The following is a 19,276-nucleotide window of genomic DNA, read 5'->3' as shown; positions in this document are numbered from 1 at the left end:
CCAGTTGCTAACTTCAGTCCTGGCCCCCTGAGCCAGGGGTGAGCCTGCCTGTGCTGGGGGCCGGGATCACTACAGGGATGAAGGTATCATCCCAAGGGGCAGGGATGGAGTGTCCTCAGAGTTGGGGTCCTGCGAAGTCTAGGGAATGGGCTTCCAAAAGGCAACGGGCATTTGCTGGGCGCCTAGAGTGCCAAGGTCTGCGCTGGGCACTGTCCCCCCATCACCTCGCCTGGTCCTCAGGTAGCCCTCGGGCGAGTGAGGATCCGCTGGGCAATAGAGGAAACCGTGGAGCGGGATGGCAGGGGCTGTGGCCGGCCGCGGAAGAGTTAGGGTGGATTCCCGCGGGGACGCCCTGCGGGCCCCGAGGGCTGGGGACAGGAGACCCTCTCCAGAAAGCAAGGGTGAGCAGAAAGCAACTTCGAAGCGTCGCCCGGCGCCTCCCGGAAACGGGGCCCAAGTTTTCGCGCAGACACCCGCCTTGGAGGTGGCCCCGGGGCTGGGAGGGGCGTCCGCTTCCCCTCCCTGCCTTCCTCCCTCTCCCGGGCGGGGGTTCCGGGAACCGGCCGGGGCGGGGCGAGGAAGCGGGGCACCCGCGCGGGTCGCTGAGGCTGCGGCAGCGCAACGACCCGGGGCTGCTTCTGTCCGTCTGTCCGTCCGTCTGTCCGCCCACCCAGCCATGGTTGCATGGGCCCCCGCGCCACGGATTCTGTTGCTGCTCCTGCTGCTACCGCCGCCTCCCGGTGGTGAGCATGGGGTGGGGGTGCGGGCGGTTTGTCCTGCCAGGACGGGGTGCGTGTGTGCGTGTGTGTGTGCGCGTGTGTTTACGTGTGCGTGTGTGTGCAGACACTTCCCCGCGCTGTCCCTGAAGCGAGCCAGGTAGCACCAGCCCCACAGTGATCCCACAGACCCTTAATAGCCCCGAGGTTGTCAGCGAACCCGGCGTCGGACCTCTCCTCTCCCCCAGCCTACCTGCCTGAACTGACACTGCCCAGACCCCAGGCAGCTGCCACCTTTGTTCTGTACTGGTGGAGGCGGGTCTGCCCTCGCTCTGATGTTCCAGGGGATTGGATCCCCAGAGGCTGGGACAGGAGTCCCTGCCTGGCTTTAGCCCCAGGTGGTAACAGCAGAGAGGCCTGGCTCCTCCATCAGAGCCTTCCCTCTTAGCCCCCACCCGCTGCCTCCATGGCCCTTGTGTTCCTTGAGATGCTGGGCGTTGAGGCTGGCCTCTGGGGTAGAGGAGACAACAGTGTGTGTGTTGATCGTAGACTATGTAGACTGATGATTCACAGCCTTTTAGGGGTAGGAATTGGAACAGCTCCCTGCCCAGTCATGGGAAGACCCCTTTGGGGTGGGTGGCTTCCTGAAGAAGAAGGGCTTTATTTCCTGGGGGTTCGGATGAATCTGAAGGACCAGCAGTTGGAAATGAGAAGGAGTCCTGCACCCAGAATCAGCTGGCCCCTGGAGTGAGTCTGTAGGAGGGTCCGTGTCCCAGTGAGGTCTGGAGAGCCTCGTCCAGAGTGTCTGACGGTCAGAAGAGCATTTGTGTGAAGGACTCTTGGCCAAAATAGACTCACCACTGTGCGTCTTCAGTTCAGAGGCTAGGGCTGGGCTGTGACTGTTCCTGTAAAGACCCTGCTGGAGGTGGCTTTACCTGAGCCACCCAGCAGCATGGGCCATGCTGATGATACCCGCTTTCAGGTGGACAGCTGGCTGAACTGGGCCTGTCAATTGTCCGATCATCTGCTCCCTGGCTTTGTTTGCTCAGAGCAGGGTTCTGCTTGGAGTTCCAAGAACAAAGTGCAAGTTATCTCTTCTCAAGGCGGTCACTCGATGTCTCTGTCTTTGGGCCTTGCTCCACTGACATATATCCCAGGTCGCATGATACACTGACCAGGCTGGGGTTCCAGACACCACACATTGCCTGGGTGCCTGGCCGGGCTGGGTTGCCAGAGTCCGTGTGCTGTGCCAAGACTGTTTCCAGGCCAACATAGCCACACCTCAGGGATTATTATCAGACATGTCCCCTGCCTACTGAAGTCATGTGGGCCTTGCTGCACCAGTTGTTCTATTTGGGGTCTGCACTGGCAGAATCTGGTTCTGTTCCCTCCTGCTTGTGGCACTAGGTCTCTGCTCATGTAGCCTAAGGATACACGGGAACATTTGGCTGTGACATCTTCCTGGAGGTTTGCAAACCTTGTGGTCACCCAAAGCCCTGGGTCATTTCCCATATTTATTGTCAGCCAGGTCCCTTCAGCCTGACCTTGTATATTGAGGCTTGTTATGGTGATGCTAGATCCCAACTCTGGCTGAGAGCCTTGGGATGGCTCCAGGGCTTCAGATGGTGCTACTGCCTTGGAACCCTGGCCACTGAGGGCACAAACATTGCCTGGGCACCTGCTGCAGGCCCAGCCCAGGGCTACGTGCTTTATGGACACTCTGAGGACTGGGCTCCTGAAGTTGCTGTGACCAGCAGGGGCTGAGGCTGCTGTGGCTGAGCGATGGGGAGAGGGAATAAGCATTCAGAACTGATGGCCCCCAGAAGGTGGTAGGGGGTGTTCCTGTCCAGCTGTGTGACTGCTGGGCCAGGGCAGCTTCTGGAGGAGGTGGCCTGGATTAAGGCCTTGAAGGATTACAGTTGAAGGTGGGAGATGGAAAACACGCAAGAGTGGGGCCAGAGTGTGGATAGACTGGAAAGGTGGAGTGATATTCAGGGTCCTTGGCAGTCTAGACCCTGCTTCATGGACTTTGGGCTTGATCCTGAAGCAGTGGGGACCAGGGGAGGTCTGAGAGCAAGGAATAACCCAGTTAGACTCACACTTAGAAAGTCCACTCTCCTTTAGAAGGCCAGTGGACTGGCAGGGGAAAGAGGGAGCCCAATCCATCTTACTCACTGGCACCTCTGCTGTGGCCCAGGAGAGAGGGCAAGGCTGGGTGGATCAGTGGCCAGAGGCTGAGAGGTGGCCAGTGACTAGGATGGCTCAGAGATGGCCCAGCATACTCCTGGTGGCTGTGCTGGGGAAGGTGCTGTGTTGGCTGGGGCATGGCTGGGCTGGCACAAACATTTCCTGGGCACCTGCTGCAGGCCCAGCCTAGGCTAAATGCTTTATGGATACTTATGTGACAGGTGTGACTGTGACTGACTGTGAATTGGTCAGGAGTCAGACTGCTGTCAGAGGGTGGTCTGTGAGGATTGGGCTCCTAAAGTTGCTGTGTCCAGCAGGGACTGAGGCTACTTTGGCTGAGTGATGGGAAGAGGGAATAAGGACTCAAAACTGACGGTCCCCAGCAGGTGGTAGGGGTTGTTCCTGTCTACCTGTGAGCCATAGATGAATAGATGTGTTTCTCTGCTCCAGCCCATAGTGAGTTGTGTATAACCTCCCATGGACGCAACCTCTTCCCCGAGTCCTGTCCTGATTTCTGCTGTGGTTCCTGTTATAACCAATATTGCTGCTCTGATGTGCTGAAGAAATTTGTGTGGAACGAGGAAAGATGTGCTGTGCCTGAGGCCAGGTGGGTGCACTGGTGGGTCACATGGTGGGTGGCCTGAGCCTGTGACCGGAAGGAGAATGCATGGAACAGCCCTGCCCCTCTGGCCTCTCAGGCCTCTCAAGATGGTGGCAGGAGCACTGGACCAGAGGATTTGGGGAGCTCCTGTTCTGGGCTGGACTCCCCAGACCTAGTCACTTGGTTCCCTGCTCTTTTCTCCCCCACCCTTGATGGTTCCAGCTCACCCAGCACTGGGCTGAGCAGGTTTCTTAGGGGTCAGTGGCCTCAGCTGGCTTGTGGCTCAGCTCTGGTTGTGTACCTGTTCTAACATGTCATCAGGGTGAGCACCCGGGTGTGAGTGTACAGCATAGTATGTGCATGTACGGGGGGGTTATGCTTTGTGCAGGTACCCTCTCGCAGGCGCAGGAGGGCACAACACATGGGCATGTGCCCCAATGTGAACCATGCTTGTGTCCTCCTGGTGCAGCCATGAATTTACCCTGCATCTTTCCTCCCACCCCCCAACTACTTTTTTAGATTGTTTTTTCCACTTAGCTCACAGCTTGGTTAGAGCACAGCCTTGTAACACCAAGGTCAAGAGTTCAGATTCTCATACTGCCAGATGCAAAAAGAAAAAAAAGATTTTTTTCCTTGTCTTTGGTGTTTTTTGGGTACGCTATACTGTATCTAGGCATGGGTTTCTTTTTATTTATGCTGCTATGGATTTGTTAAGCTTCTTGAATCTGTGGTTTAGTGTCTCTCATCAGTTCTGAAAAATTCTCTGCCATATAAATATATAAATATATTCTTTAAATATTGCTTCTTCTTTCTTCTTTCCTTCTGGAACTCTGATTAGACACATGCTACTCTTCACTCTCTGCTGTGCATGTCTCTTAGCCTCTGTTCCGTATTTTCATCTGTATGCTGCATTTTGGATAATGTCCTTTTTTTTTTTTGGTGGCTGGCTGGTACAGGGATCTGAACCCTTAAAGGTTAACATCTCACACAATTCTTTCTTGAGCTGTGTCTAATCTGCTTTTAAGCCCATCCACTGAGGTTATTTTATGTACTGTTATACTGTGAAATGTAACTCACAGAAAAGTGTACAAAATAAATGTACAGCTCAGTGATTTATCACAAAGCCACTACCCGCATAATCACCATCCAGGTCAAGATATCCAACATTACAGCAACTCAGAAGCCCTTGAGCCCACTCCCAATCACTGTTTCTCCTCCCACCCCCCAAAAGGTAACTATTATTCTAATTTTTATATAACTTTTCTTTTCTTTAGAGTTGTAATACCCAAGCATGCATCCCCCCAAAAAGTTTGTCTTTTTTTTTTTTTGGTGTGTGTGTATGTGGCTTTTAAAGACTTTAAGTTGATATATATCATACACACATAAAAGCAGACAAATCTGAAGTGTATAGTTTAGTGAATTACCACAAAGTAAACACACCAGTGTAACCATCACCTGTCCAGGCCAAGAATAGAACATCAAACACCCCAGAAGCCCCCTCATGTTCCCTCTCAGTCACCATCTCCTCTGTTATCTCCAAAGGTACCATTAACCAGACTACATGTCATCTCTCTCTCTCTCTCACACACACACACACACATAAAATCATACTTATATTGCCTATTGTTTTATATCTGGTTTCTTTCTCTCAACATTGTGAGTTTCATCCATATTGTGGTGTTTGTTCATTTCCATTTTTGTATGGTATTATGTTACTTACCACGATTTATTTATCCATTCTAATGTTGATGGACATTTGGATTGTTTCATGTTTGGGTTATTACAAATAATGCTGCTATGAGCATTCTTGTATGTGTCTTTTGGTGCACATGTGTATGCATTTCTTTTAAGTATATGCCTAGTCATAGATATAAGTAGGAATCAAGTTTCATTTTTTAATATGGATTTCCAGTTGACCCAACACTATTTATTGAGAAAACTATTAGTTTTTTCTGTCACTCTGCAGTGCTAACTTTGTTACAAATTCAACGTCCACATATGTGTGGATGTCTTTAGGCTCTGTTTTGTTGTGTTGGTCTATTTTTCCATCCTTGAGCTAAAGAGACTCATAATTATTGTAACTTTATAATAAGGGTTGATATTCTTCTATATTGTCTTGATATTCTCCTATATGGGCTATATTTGGCCTTTTGTATTTCCATATACATTTTAGAATCAGCCTGTCAATAAAACCAGCTAGGATTGCATTGACTTTATATACTGTTTTTGTAGAACTGACATTTTGCTATATTGAATTTCTCAGTTTATCAACATGACATATCTTCCTCTGTATTTAGGTTTTCTTTCATTTTGTCTCAATTACGGGTTACAGTTTTCTGTGTAAAATCCTTGTATATCTTTTACTGTATTTTGATTTTTTTGATGGTACGATAAATAGCATAGTTCAAAGTTTTTATTTTTGAATTGTTTATTGATATATATGTATACAAATATATTTAATTTTTATACAGTATATTGACCTTGTATCCAGAGACCTTTTTAAATTTACTTCTTAATTTGAATGATTTTAATTTTAGCTTCTTTAGGACTTTCTACCAAAATAGTCATGTCATCTGCAAATAATGACAGTTTTATTTCTTTTGTTCCAGTGCTTATACTTTTTATTAGTTTTTCTTGCTTGATTGCACTGGCTAGGATCTACAGTACAGTATTGACTGAAAGTGGTGAAAAATAGCATATTTTACTTATTTCTGGTATCAGAGGGAAGGTTTTCATCATTTTGCAATTAAAAATGTTTGCTGAGGTTTTTTCTAGACATTCTTTATTAGATTCAGGTAGGTTTTTGCTATTCTGAATAGTGATACTAAGAACTCTTTTTTTTTTTTTTTTTAACAAGTTTTTGGTGCCTTGTAAAAGGAGCATATTTTCTCTGGGTATATATCTAGAAGTGGAATTGCTAAGTCATAGGGTGCATGTGTTCAGCATTGGCAGGTACTTCCAAACAGCTTTCCAGCATGGTTGTACCGTTTATACTCCCACCAGCCATGTATGAGAGTTCCAGTTTGCTCTATCTCGTCTCTAAAACTTGGTATTGTAGATTTTTAAAAAAATTGATATATAATCACATACAGTAAAATGCATAGATCTTAATGTTTCAGTTTGATAAGTAATAGATGTATACATCTCATGTATACATAATACCTTAGTCGAGATATAGATTGTTGTCATTATGGAAAGCAGTATGGACGTTCTTCAAAAAATTAAAAATAGAGCTACAATATGATCGAGCAATCCCACTACTGAGTATGTATCCAAAGGATGTGAAAACAGTGTCTTAGAGAGATATCTGCATTCCCATATTTATTGCAGCATTATTCACAATAGCCAAGGTATGGAATCAACCTAAGTGTTCATTAACAGAATGGATTAAAAAAATGCGGTGTGTGTATATGTATATACAATGGAATACTATTCAGCCTTAAAAAGAAGGAAATCGGGGCCGCCCCCGTGGCGCACTCGGGAGAGTGCTGCGCTGGGAGCGGGGCGACGCTCCCGCCGCGGGTTCGGATCCTATATAGGGATGGCCGGTGCACTCACTGGCTGAGTGCCGGTCACGAAAAAGACCAAAAAAAAAAAAAAAAAAAAAAAGGAAATCGTATCATTTGTGACAACATGGATGAACCTGGAGGACATTATGTTAAGCGAAATAAGCCAGGCACAGAAAGACAAATTCTGCATGACCTGACTTACATGTAGAGTGTAAAAAAGTTGAACTCAGGCTGGCTAGTTAGCTCAGTTAGTTAGAGCATAACCTTGTAACACCAAGGTCCAGGGTTCAGATCCCTATACTGGCCAGCTGCCAAAAAAAAAAAGAAAGTCCAACTCCTAGAAACAGAAAGTGCAGTGGTGGTTAACCAGAGACTATGGAATGAGGGCATTAGGGAGATGTTGATGTTGATGAATGAACAAAAAATTTTAGGTTAGGCAGCAGGGATAAATTCAAGAGATCTAGTGTACATCATGGTGACTACAGTTAATAACAATATATAGTATACGTGAAAATTGCTAAGAGAGTAGATTTTAAGTGTTTTCACCACAAAAAAATAAATATGTGAGGTAATGCATATGTTAATTAGCTCAATTTAGCCATAGTGTATACATATTTCAAAATATCATGTTGTACATCACAAATATATATAATTTTTGTCAGTTAAAATAAAAAAAAGATAGAGATCATTACCATTTCCTAGAAAGTTTTAATTTTGGCAATTTTGATGGCTGTAGTAATACTCATTGTGTTGTTTTCTTTTAAGATTTCAGTCTTTTGAAATTTATTGAGACTGATTTTATGGCCCAGCATATACTTCATGAAACTTGGTGAATGTTTTCTGTGTGCTTTAGCCAGTTTGGACGGCACAAAATATCATAGATTTGGTGGATTATACAACAAACATTTATTTCTCACAGTTCTGGAGGCAGAAGTCTAAGATCAGGGTGCCTGCATGATCTTGGTGAGGGCCTTCTTCCGGGTTTGGTTCTCACATGGTGTATGCATGTAGAGAGATCAAATTTCTCCTCCTTTTTCTTGCTTTTCTGTTTTTGGTAGCTGGCTGGTATAGGAATAGAGCCCTGGACCTTGGTCTCTTCCTCTTTTTATAAGGGCATTAATCCCATCATTGTCAGGGCTCCACTCAAATGAACTCACCTAAATCTAATCAGTTCCAAAAGGCCCTGTCTACAAATACTATCAGATTGGGGGTTAGGGCTTTAACAATTTTGGGGGGACACAAACATTCAGTTCATATCATTCCAACCCTGGCTCCCCCAAATTCATGCCCTTCTCACATGCAAAATACATTTTATCCCAACAGCCCCTAAACTCTTACCTAGTTCCAGCATCCACTTTCAAGTCTCAAGTCTAAAGTTTCATCTAAATATTGTCTAAGTCAGATATGGATGAGACAGTAGGATTCACTCTGAGGCAGACTTCTCCAACTGTGAAACCTGTGGAACTAGATGAGTTATGTGTTTCCAAAATACAGCGGTGGAACAGGCATAGGATAGCCATTCCCTTTCCAAAGGGGAAAAATCTGTAGGAAGTTGTGGGTCCCAAGCAAGTCCAAAACCTGGCAAGGCAAACTCTGTTAGGCTTTAAGTCTTGAGAATAATCCTCTTTGTCTACTCTGGTCCCACTGGAGTCAGGGTTCTGGCCTTCAAAACCAAGGCAGAGGCAACCCTGCCCCCTGGCCTGTGCATTCTGGGCCTGTGGTGGGAGTGGTAGCCTTGAGGAATCTGAATCGTCTTTGGGGTCCTTTTTCTTGTCTTGAAGAATAGTACATGTTCACAGACAAATAGTTCTGTGGTCTGGTCCTGCAGGATCTAAGAAGTCCAACAGCCTTCTTTCCTTCCCATCTCTGTCCCCTTCAATTTAAACTGGCAGTGTTTCTGCTGGAGTGGCTGATTAGGTCCATGATTTACACCCATTGTAATCTCCTTATCAAATGGTTTTTGGGCTATACTCTTAGTATTCTCTGTAATATGGATAGGCTGAGATTGTCCAAATCTTTATATTCTGGTTTCTTTTTGCATAACAATTACGTCTTCAATTCATTTTTTCTTTTCTTGCATTTTGCTATAAGCAGTCAAGAGGAACCAAGCCACTGCTTCAATGCTTGCTTAGAAATCTCCAGCTAAATATCTAATATATTTCAAGTTCTCCTCTGAATTGCTCCATCTTTTAATCTCTTGAAACTCTTCTTCAATCTCATCGTTTAATCTTTAAACAGTGTACGTGTTGTTATTTTAATGTCAGTACCTGATAACTTCAATATTTGAAGCCCCTGTGGATGTTTCTATTTTCAGTTGTTTCTGCAGTTTTATATTTATACTGTCTAGTCTCCTAGTGTTCCTAAAAATTTTTGATTGTGTGCCTAACATTGCATTTGCAAAATTGATTGTAGAAATTTGGAGCTAAGGATTTTCTCCAGGGAGGATTTATGTTGCTTCTGCCAGGGACACTAGCACTCTAAGATCCCCTTGGCCTAATTGCAAAGACTGAGATGACTAGAAGCTGAGCTGTCTACTCAGTTTCTTCCTCCCGAGATGCAGCTTTTCAGGTCCCAGCCCAGGAGAATGGAGGTCATCAGGGCCTTCTCACCTGGTGGGCTCTGGATCTAATTGTTTTGGCCTCTTAGAGCTTCCAGAAGTGCTGCTCAGCCTCTCAGCCACCCCTTGAAATTGACTAATGTCCCCCAGGAGAAAAAGGACTGCAGGTGCCAGGCTCGTCTCATGGATCTTTGTTCCCAGCCTCCCCACCACTGCATCCCAGCCCAGTATTCTTCAGTGTGTCTTTGCTTTCCAAAGCCTTCACACTGATTTCTTAAAAAATATTTTCTCCTTAGCTTTACTGTTTGTCCTGCAAATTTATTAAGGTATAGTTGTTCTTAATGCTTGTTTTACGTTCAGTTTTGGGAAGTTTCAAGTAAATACAGAAGCAGAGAATAATGTAATAACTCCATGTATCCATCGCCTGCTGCCACAGTTGCCAGCACTCTGACACCATTGCTCCATATACTTCCCATCACTTTTTTTCCCCCTAGATTATTTTAAAGCAAATCCCAGACACCATAAAAATTTCTCCTTAAATGTTAGTTTTCATCACTAAAAATGAGGCATTTAAAAAGAAATATTACCCCTACATCAGTAACATATTTGACACAATTCATGGTCTTTCATTGATAGCTTTCAATACTCATCTGTTTCTACTGGTTTCCAGAATGCCTTTTCATAGGTGGTTTGTTCAAATCAGAATCCAAACAAGGTATTATTTTAAAAATCTCTGTTGTACCTATAGTTATTTCTTCTTTTTATTACGTATTTTTTTTCTTTTGGTGTCTTGATTAGTCTTGTCCGAGGTCTATCAGCTTTGGTTTATTAATCTCTATTATTTTCTATGGCTGTTTTCTGTTTTATTTTTGTACTTACCTTTATTAATTTCTTCCTTGTTTTTTGGGTTCACTCTGTTACTTTTTGTTTGTTTGTTTTTTATCTTCTTGAGTTTAATACCATCTCATTTTATTTATTTATTTATTTTGCAGCTGGCCAGTACTGGGATCCAAATCCTTGATGTCAGTGTTACAAGGCTCCATCCTAACCAGCTGAGCAACTGGCCAGCCTCCATCTCATTTTTTAAAATCTTTCTTATTTTCTGATAAATGCTATTAAAGATATACATTTCCCTCTGAGGACTACTTTAGCTGTTTCACACATTTTGACCTGTAGTATTTTCATTATCATTCAGTTCTTTTTTGTTCAGTACATTTTTGTTAACTTTCTTTATGCTTTCTTATTCAACAAAAAACAACTCAGGTATTTTGTTTGTTTGTTCGTTTGTTTTGTTTGTTTTTTGTACCATGTTAATTAGTTTCTCAAGGTACAAGATTTTTTAACACTTTTTAAAAAATATTTTGTGGTTAGTAGTCTTCTGTTATTGATTTTTAGTTTCATGTTATGGTCAGAGAAGATACTTGGTATGATATCTATCTTTTAAAATCTAGTGAAAGTTGTTTTGTGGCCTAACATATGGTCTAGCCTGTAGACTGTGCCACGTGTACCTGGGAGAATGTCTGGCATCGGGTCTGATATCTTGGTGTGTGTGATATCCATCCTTAGAAGGCCATGGAGGCTGCACAGCACCAGTATATGTGTGCCCTAAGGTAGTGTGTTTGTTCTTGATAAGTGAGGTGGGGCTCGAGTGTTAATCATGAGTTTTCTCTTTACAGCGTGCCCACCGACATGAAGCCGCTGGAGCAGCTGGGCTCAGCGCTGAGGTTTCGCTCCAGTTTGGACAGTGACCCCATGTCAGGGTAAATAAAGCCTGCAGGCTGGGTGCATCTTCCTGGCAGAGGTGACAAGGGGGCTCAGGTGGGCTAGGGTGAGGGCTGTGGGGACTGGGATGGCCAAGTCATTGGCGTGGAGCTCCAGAGAAGCTGTCACCATGTCTGGCCACGAGGATCTTTTATCCTTAAGTTGAGAGGTTGCATCTTTATGAGTGTGCTGGGGTGGTGGTGATGGGGTGATTGTAGTTGGGGTTGACAGTTGAGGGGCTAGAGTGGGGGTTATATTGACCTAGGTGATGGGGTGGGACAGCAGGTGACTGATGGGTTCTGATGGGGGGGAAAAAGTGACAGTGATGGGGGCAATGGGGGCAAAAGGTGTTGGTGATGGGTCAGGGGTGGCAATGGTCACAGTGATGGGGGTGATAGTGGTGGCGGCGAGTGTGTGGTGATGGGGTGATGATGGTGGGGTAAAGGTGCTGGGACAACTGATGATGCCACAATCCCTGTGTCAAGGTTTTTGGGTCATGGATACTGTGTTAGGACCCTCATCTCAGGACCAGGGAACAACCCTGTCCCTCAAACTCCAGTGCCCTTGGCACGTTCCTGCCCTGTCTTGTTGTGCCATGACAGGTGTGATGCACACTTCTGTAGTTGGAATGTGTGTGCAGCCACGAATGATTGTGTTTTCCTGGCCAGAGTCTGTTCCACGTGCCCTGGTGGATTTAGAAGCCCCTTTCAGGAGTAGGCCTGCCCCGGACTGGTTACCCCTTTGGAGGAAGAGGCCTTGGGCTCTGGGCCTGTGAGAGGTTCTGGTTCTTGTCCTACCCTGTCCTGCCCTATGGACCTGGGCAGGTGTGGGGCCTCACTGGCTGCAGCGGAATCAGGACCTGGCTCTTGCGAGTGAGGAAGGGAAGGGCACGGCGCCCGGTGCTGGTCAGAGGCTGGGACCTTGGTGTGCCCCTCCCTCCACATCTGGGGAGCGCGCCTGCTGCACTGAGGCCAGGACCGTGGGCTTTCAGGTGGCCCCACAGGCCATTGTGACACCCAGCCAGTGTGGACCTGCGGGCAGCCCAGCAGTGGGCCTTGTCCTGAGGACAGTGTGCACCACGGAGGGTTCTGTGCAGTGCTGGGGTGTGGATGGTGTTTTAGGAAGAAGATCACTCCGGCTGCTCTGTGGAGGATGAAAGGAGCAGATGGGGGGTGTGGTAGGTGGCCAGAGGGAGGCTGGGGAGAGGGGAGGATGGAGACCGGCATTCAGCAGCTGCCTGCTAGGAGGGGGCTGAGGGAGTGGGGAGGGGTCGGGAGCTGTCCTGGTCTCGGCTCTGGAGACAGGGCCAGAGGTCCAGCCCTGCGTAGGGATGCAGGACAGATGCGGGATGAGGGCGCCTTTGGGTGAGGTGGGTGTGTTGGAGACCAAGTCTGAGGGTCCGTGGCGTGTGAGGAAGGCGGCAGGAGGAGCCTGGGTGTCGCTGGCCCCGCGCTGTGGAATGCACTGCGCGATGGGCCTTCCCATGCGAGAGCAGGCTACACAGTGAGTTGGAAGTGTGTATGATGACACCTTCATGGAGAGACTTGGTAGTGAACGGATGAAGTGTGAGACAGGAGCTGAGGAGGAATCAGTGTGAAGAACGGCTTTGTTTGCAGTGGTGGAGATTTGACAAGGGAAAGTGGACAGAGGGGACAATGCAGGATAAGGTACCTCATGGGGCATAGGAGGGGACTGGCTTCTTGGGGATTGTGGCAGCAGGAGGGTGACTGGGGCCATCTCAGGAGCACCTCTCCTTCCCCAAGGTGTGCACATGGGGCCGGATCTGTCAGCCCCATTGCAGGCTGTGGTGTTCATAGGCTGGGCATCGTGTGCTCTCTGTGCTTGGTGTGCCCTACCCCACCCCCTGCTCTGGCCCTGCCCCCTCATACCTTCCACCCGGGCTCTTTTGCCCGCCTACTAGGAGGTGCCAAGGACTAGAGTGATGCTCCTGCTCCCACGCTCCACCCCCATCTCTTGTCCTCTGCTTTGCTCTTCTGAGCCCCAGCATTGTACTGTACAGAGGAGCTGTTTTGTACAGAGGAACAGTATCATCAGTGTCACTTCTTTTGTGAACACCCTCAGCTCTCTCAAGGAGGCTTCCTCTCTACAGGGCATCCATGTGCTGCCTCCTTGGCCAAGGGCATGTTATTTGTCTACTGGAGAGCTGGCTCCTTGCTGCCTGGGTGGTGGCAGGTAGCTGGGGAGAAGCTGGCAGGAGAAAGACTCCGTGGGCTAGGTGGCCTGTGCCAGCCCAGCTCTGCCCCCAGTCCCTACAACTGACCCCTCCTCCTTTCCTCATTCCTGTACCCTTGCCCTTGGTTCTCTCCCTCGGGGCTACTCCTTGAGTTCCTGAGAATGAGGCACCAGGTCAGAGCACAGGAATCTGGATGAACCCACATCTACCTGGCCTGGAGATGTCACAGCCTGGATGGGTGGTGTCCTCCCTTGGTATGTCTCCAGGCTTCCTGTAGTTTGGACTTGTTGCCTGTGGGCTTGGGGTTGGCCCAGGTCCTCTGCCTCCCAGACAGAGGTGAATCTCAACCTGCCCTGCTGAATGGTCAGTGGCTCGTGTCCATGCTTGGCTTGTTCCCTCCCGAGAGCTTCTTTGATTGCCCTGTCATGATTCTTTTGGATCCTGATTTTTTGATTCCTTCCCAGCTCCTTGCTACTCACAAGACTGTTGACAAGACTGGTGTGTTTTTAAGCACCTGAGTGGTAAAACCTTTGGCTATAGGCCTCAGGCAGGCCACTACTGTCCCTCTGCTCTGATAATGCAGGGGAAAGGCAGGGAGGCCCATTACGTGAGGGGTGGGTATGGCAATCCTGTGCTGCCTCCAGGCCCTCAAAGCATCCTTTCTGCAGTTGTCAGGCCCACTCTGTTCCAGCCTGTCTGACGCCTCATCAGCATCGTGGAGAGATTGCTGGTGTCCCGGTTCCAGACACAGCCTTTTCACAGCCTGAACATTGGGAGTCTTCTGCCTCCTGGAGGCCACCCAATTCTCCCCAAACCCTACAACCTCGTCCAAACTCCCTGCCTGGGCTGTTGCTCTTCTAGCGTTCCATCTCCTCTTGCTTGGGCTGACTCTGCTTTCTGAACTTGGACTTTGTACTTCTGGATCTGGGAGGTAGCCCCAGCCTTGGGAAGCCCCATTCCTTCCTCTTGGAGGCATGGTTCCATTAGTACTGTAGCCTGGTGTGGCCACGGGCCTCTGCCACACTCTGAAGCCACACTTTGAAGGTTGCTTTGCTTCCTCAGAGCCTCATACCTGGCTGTCCTGCTGGGAGCTACTCACAAGGTTCCTAAGTAAATTTATTCATTCATCAGATGTTTTTTGAGCACCTGCTATATGCCAGGCACTGGAAATACAGTGATGACCCAAAGCAGGCACAAGATGTGGTTAATCGAATGTTCACACAAAGGAGTATGTGTTTATAAACTGAGGCAGAAAGGAATTTAGTTCTATAAGGAATTTAATTTACCAAGGAGCCTGACCTCATCTGCATGGTCAGGAAAGGTGTCCCTGAGGAAGTGATGCTTTGAGCTGAGGTCTAAAGGGTGAGCAGGAATTAATTAGGTGGGGGTGAAGGTGAGAGGAAGAGAAGAGTCGACCAGACAGGAGGGACTGCGTGTGCAAAGGCCCTGAGGTAGGACACAGCATGGTGCTTGGAAAAGCTGAAAGGAGGGTGGTGTGGCTGGAGCACAGATAAGGAGGGAGGGTGGGAGTTCCAGACTGCATAAGGCTTTTGTGGGTCTAGTAAGGAGTTTTGTTTTATTTTATTTTATTTATTTATTTATTAATATGGAATGCTTCACGAATTTGCGTGTTATCCTTGCGCAGGGTCCACGCTAATCTTATCTGTATCGTTCCAATTTTCTATATGTTTCAATTTTAGTATATGTGCTGCTGAAGCGAGCACAGTTTTATTTAAAATTTAAATTAAAGATTAAAATTTGCTTTATTATAAGTTTCACTATCTGGTGAGACAAATCCAAGATTTTTCTTTTCTTCTTATGTTGTCACCTGTAATATACATACAGAAAAGTACAGATACACACACACACACACACACACACAATTTATTTAGAAAGTAATTATGAAGCGAATTCCTACGTGATACCAAGAGCTGCAGGAAGCCATAGCAGGCATTTGAGCAGGGAATGACATGATGGGACCTAGCAATGTGGGGTGGGGGACCATGGGGAAGCAGCTGCATCTTCTTGGTGAGGCAGGTTAGTGACTTGGAGAGTGCACTGGTGGGCGAGGAGTAGCAGAGGGAACAGGCTGGTCATTGCTGGTGTGTTAGCCAGGGCCCCAGGGTCAGGTCTGTGGGCCTAGATGGATAAAAGTGCTCATCCAAGAAGATGGCAGGTTGGGCATGGGCTGGGGACAGGTTCTGGTGAGGGCATGCTGAGGTTGGGGTGGATGGCTGTGTTCAGAGGCCAGGCTGGGGCAGGCGGGGCTCGGGGAGGCGGCTCTGGGAGGGCAGCCAGAGCACCTCAGCTTCCCCTCCTCCCTGCTCCTCTCCCTCTTTGCTGCTGGTGCAGCTGGTCGCTGCTGCAGAGCCAACTGTGTCTTTAAGAGGGTGGTTACGGGGCCTTTTGTATTTGTCCTTCCTGATGCTGACGTCAGGGATCCGGGAGGACCGGGAGGACCGATGAGAAGATTTGCTTTCTTTTTCCCCAAAAGGGGAGGAGATTGAAACTGAGTGGCCCATGATGGAAAGAGAGGAAGTCCAGGGGTGCAAGAGGCCCTTGGGTGAAGGCAGAGACTAACATGGGGTGAGCTTGGGTGCCATACTGTGTGTGTGTGTCAGAGACAGAGAGACAGAGAGAGAGACACACAGACAGAGAGAGCTCGCTGGAGAGATGGTGATGGCCCTGTGGTTGCTTGTCATTGATTGTGTTGAATGTGGTGTTTCTCTATTCCTGCTCAGGTTGGGCAGGAAAGCACCTATGGTCCCATGGTCTGTCTTGGGTCCTTGTCCTGGGCCCATGGTGGTCAATGGCTCTTGTTTAGGGAGTGCAGCTGGCTGCTTTTGAGCCTGGCATATAAAGGGCCTGTCCTAAGGTCTGTCCCTAGGCTGTGATTGGCTCTGACGAGGCTGTGCTGCGCCTCTAGGCTGTGAGGTGAAAGCCCCTGGCCCCAGGGTGGGGCAGGATGGGACCCTCAGTGGGGGTAGTTGCCCTATAGCCAACAAAGCTCCCTCAAGTTTTGAAGGTGCTTGGTGCAGTTACTAAGCATTTGCCTTTTAGTAGAATACAGCTTGTCCTCTGAGGACATGGAGGTTAGTAAGGGGCTCTGTCTGCTTTGGGAAGTCAGTCTGGTGAACTTCCATCCCAGGGTCTGCTCGTGCAAAGCTCAGTCTGAGAGGCCTCCCAGCCCCTCTCCGCACCCCTCTGGCGCTTGCTTTCTCACTTGTGAAGCACCCGTGCTTGTCAGAGGTGGTGAGCCGGAGATGTACGTGAGCACCAGGCACAGTGCTTCGACACAGCAAGCTTGCAGTGAGAGGCAGCAGCCTGCCCCAGCCACGAGCGGCAGCACGCCTCTCCCTCCTGGCGCCTCCTCCTTCTCTCCCCTCTTCGTCCCCTATGCTTCCTGGGTCATTTCATCTTCAACATCTGCCTCCTACACTGGACTTGTGCTCCCAGAGGCCGGGGGTGGGTCGTCTTGCCCCCCACTGAGTTTGACTCAAGTCACACAGTGCCTGGCTTGAGGCATGTACTCCATAACCATCTGCTGATTGGTTGGTGGGGGCTGGACAAGATGTGGGAGGGGCAGGGGCTTGAAGAATTGCCTCCCATGTCCTGAGGGTGGGGCAAGGGTGAGATGCTTTACGTAGACTCACACACAAAACCCCATTTTACACATGAGGAAACTGAGGCTGAAACAACTTCAAACTACACTACCAGGAAGTTGCTCTATCTGTTCTGCCCAGAGTCTCTTCTAGCAGAGGGGTGCCCCTGGGAATGGGTGCAGTGTGGGCTGCCAGTCTGGGGGCGGCGAGAGGCTCTGAGTCATGACTGGCTCTTCTGCAGGTTTGGAGCAACTGTGGCCATCGGCCTGACCATCTTTGTGCTCTCTATTGTCACCATCATCATCTGCTTCACCTGCTCCTGCTGCTGTTTGTACAAGATGTGCCGCCGACCGCGTCGTAAGCATGCCCACTCCCGCCCTGCTCTACTGCGACGCCCCCGACCCTGGGTGGACAAGTGGAGCTGACCAGGGCCCTGTTTTGGTTAAGCTGGAGGGAGGGGTGGCAAGCCTGGCCCTCAAGGCCTGAGGAGATGGAGGTTCCTGACTGGGATTCTCTTTGCAGCGGTTGTGACCACCACCACAGCCACTACTGTGGTGCACGCCCCTTACCCTCAGCCTCCAAGTGTGCCACCCAGCTACCCTGGACCGACCTACCAGGGCTACCATCCCATGCCTCCCCAGCCAGGGATGCCAGCAGCACCCTACCCGACACAGTACCCACCACCCTACCTGGCCCAGCCCATGGGCCCACCAGCCTACCACGAGACATTGGCTGGTGAGTACCACTGCTGACTCTGTGACCATGCCTGACCTCCCCAGCTCCTGCCTCTGCCCCATCAGGGATCCATCCCAGAGTACATCTCTGGATAGGCCCCCTCTTCTTTCTGCTAGCCTGCCACTAACCTGCAGCTCACCGTGCCCATGACCAACTAGTGTCTTCTCTCTTTTCAGGAAGTGCAGCTGCGCCCTACCCTGCTAGCCAGCCTCCGTACAACCCAGCCTACATGGATCCCCCAAAGGCAGCCCCCTGAGCATACCCTTGCCTCCCTAGCTGCCACTTGATTATGTCATGTCTGTGTGAGTGTGTGTGTGTGGTATGCAGGCACGGTTCTTTACTGTCCCATGCGTGGTGTGTGTGTCCTATCTGTACACATGGTTTCCTCTGATGCTGATGAGCTGGGGAACAATCCTTGCCAGAGTGGGCTGGGACCAAACTTTGTTCTCTTCCTTACTTGAAATGATGCTTCCTGAAATCTCAAGCAAAATTCAAAGAATGGGGTGGAAGTTCTTTTTCAGCTCACCCCACGGCAACCAGGTGTAGCCTGTTTTTGTGGGCACGATGCACATATGTCCTGGTTTCAGCAGAGTGGCCAGCTGTTGCTTGAAGCCATGGCTTATCCCATGGTTTGGGGGGCCCTTCACAGAGCCAGAGCTGTGATGCAGGCAACTGGGTGAAGCTGGGGATTGCTTAAGTTGTCTTTCGGTCCTTTGGACAGACATCTCATTGCTGCCTGGAGCCTGTGCCATGCCTGGTGGGGGTTGGGCAGCCTCCTGATGTCAAAGCACCTCAGGTAGAGCACCACCCACCCCTGACAGCTGTCACCTGGACTGTCCCTGCATCCTCCCACTTGGAGGGCCACATCCACTCACGGTTCTGGCTGCCCATGGGGAAGCTTTCCTGCCCTTGCTGGCCCCAGCCCCTGACACAGGTAGGCAGGGTGGCCTCTGTCCACCAACACACTCAGGTCTCCTTCCTGCAGTGTTTTTATTTTACTTTTAGCCAAACATTTTGCCTGTTTTCTGTTTTAAAATGTGTGTGATAGTTGACTTGAGGCTGAAACCCCTGGGTCCTGGAGGGAAATTGGCCCACAGAGGAAAGAGACAGTCTGACCTCTGATAGTCCCTGCTTCCCCTGACACCATCCTCACAGAACGTCCAGCTCCTGTACTCCAGTCCACAGTTTGTCCTGGCAGCAGGGACACCTGGGCCAAGGGGCTGTCTGGACCCAAGGTGAAGGTGGGGCCTGGGTGTCAGCTCTGGCCCAGACATGAATACCTCGGTGTTCCTTGTCCTTCTGTTAATGTTTCACCAGATCTGTCTTAGCTCTGTATCTATTGTGTTTCTGAGAGAGTCTAGGGTCTGCACCCTTGTTTATAATAAATGCAAACATTTGGAGCTGCTGCCTCCTT

At 48.9% G+C, this 19,276-nt stretch overlaps 1 protein-coding gene and 1 pseudogene across 2 annotated transcripts; one reads left to right on the top strand and one right to left on the bottom strand.

Annotated features, from left to right (window-relative positions):
- The first annotated feature begins 586 nt into the window (after positions 1-586).
- SHISA5 (shisa family member 5) lies at positions 587-19,262 on the top strand. Of its 2 annotated transcripts, XM_063114497.1 has the most exons (6): positions 587-743; positions 3,354-3,510; positions 11,247-11,330; positions 17,369-17,484; positions 17,650-17,862; positions 18,039-19,262. In XM_063114497.1, the coding sequence occupies exons 1-6, from the start codon at positions 677-679 to the stop codon at positions 18,116-18,118; spliced, it is 717 nt and encodes a 238-aa protein (XP_062970567.1). In that variant the 5' UTR covers positions 587-676; the 3' UTR covers positions 18,119-19,262. The 2 variants fall into 2 exon arrangements, with proteins under 2 accessions (XP_062970567.1, XP_062970568.1); XM_063114498.1 differs by lacking the exons at positions 587-743; positions 3,354-3,510; positions 11,247-11,330 and adding an exon at positions 15,971-16,111.
- Positions 15,126-15,243, bottom strand: LOC134391407 (U6 spliceosomal RNA; annotated as a pseudogene).
- Positions 19,263-19,276: the final 14 nt, after the last annotated feature.

Source organism: Cynocephalus volans, chromosome 11 (assembly GCF_027409185.1).
Source record: "Cynocephalus volans isolate mCynVol1 chromosome 11, mCynVol1.pri, whole genome shotgun sequence".
Taxonomy (NCBI): domain Eukaryota; kingdom Metazoa; phylum Chordata; class Mammalia; order Dermoptera; family Cynocephalidae; genus Cynocephalus; species Cynocephalus volans.
Note: the sequence above shows the minus strand (reverse complement) of the source record. Positions and strands in the feature narration are given on the sequence as shown.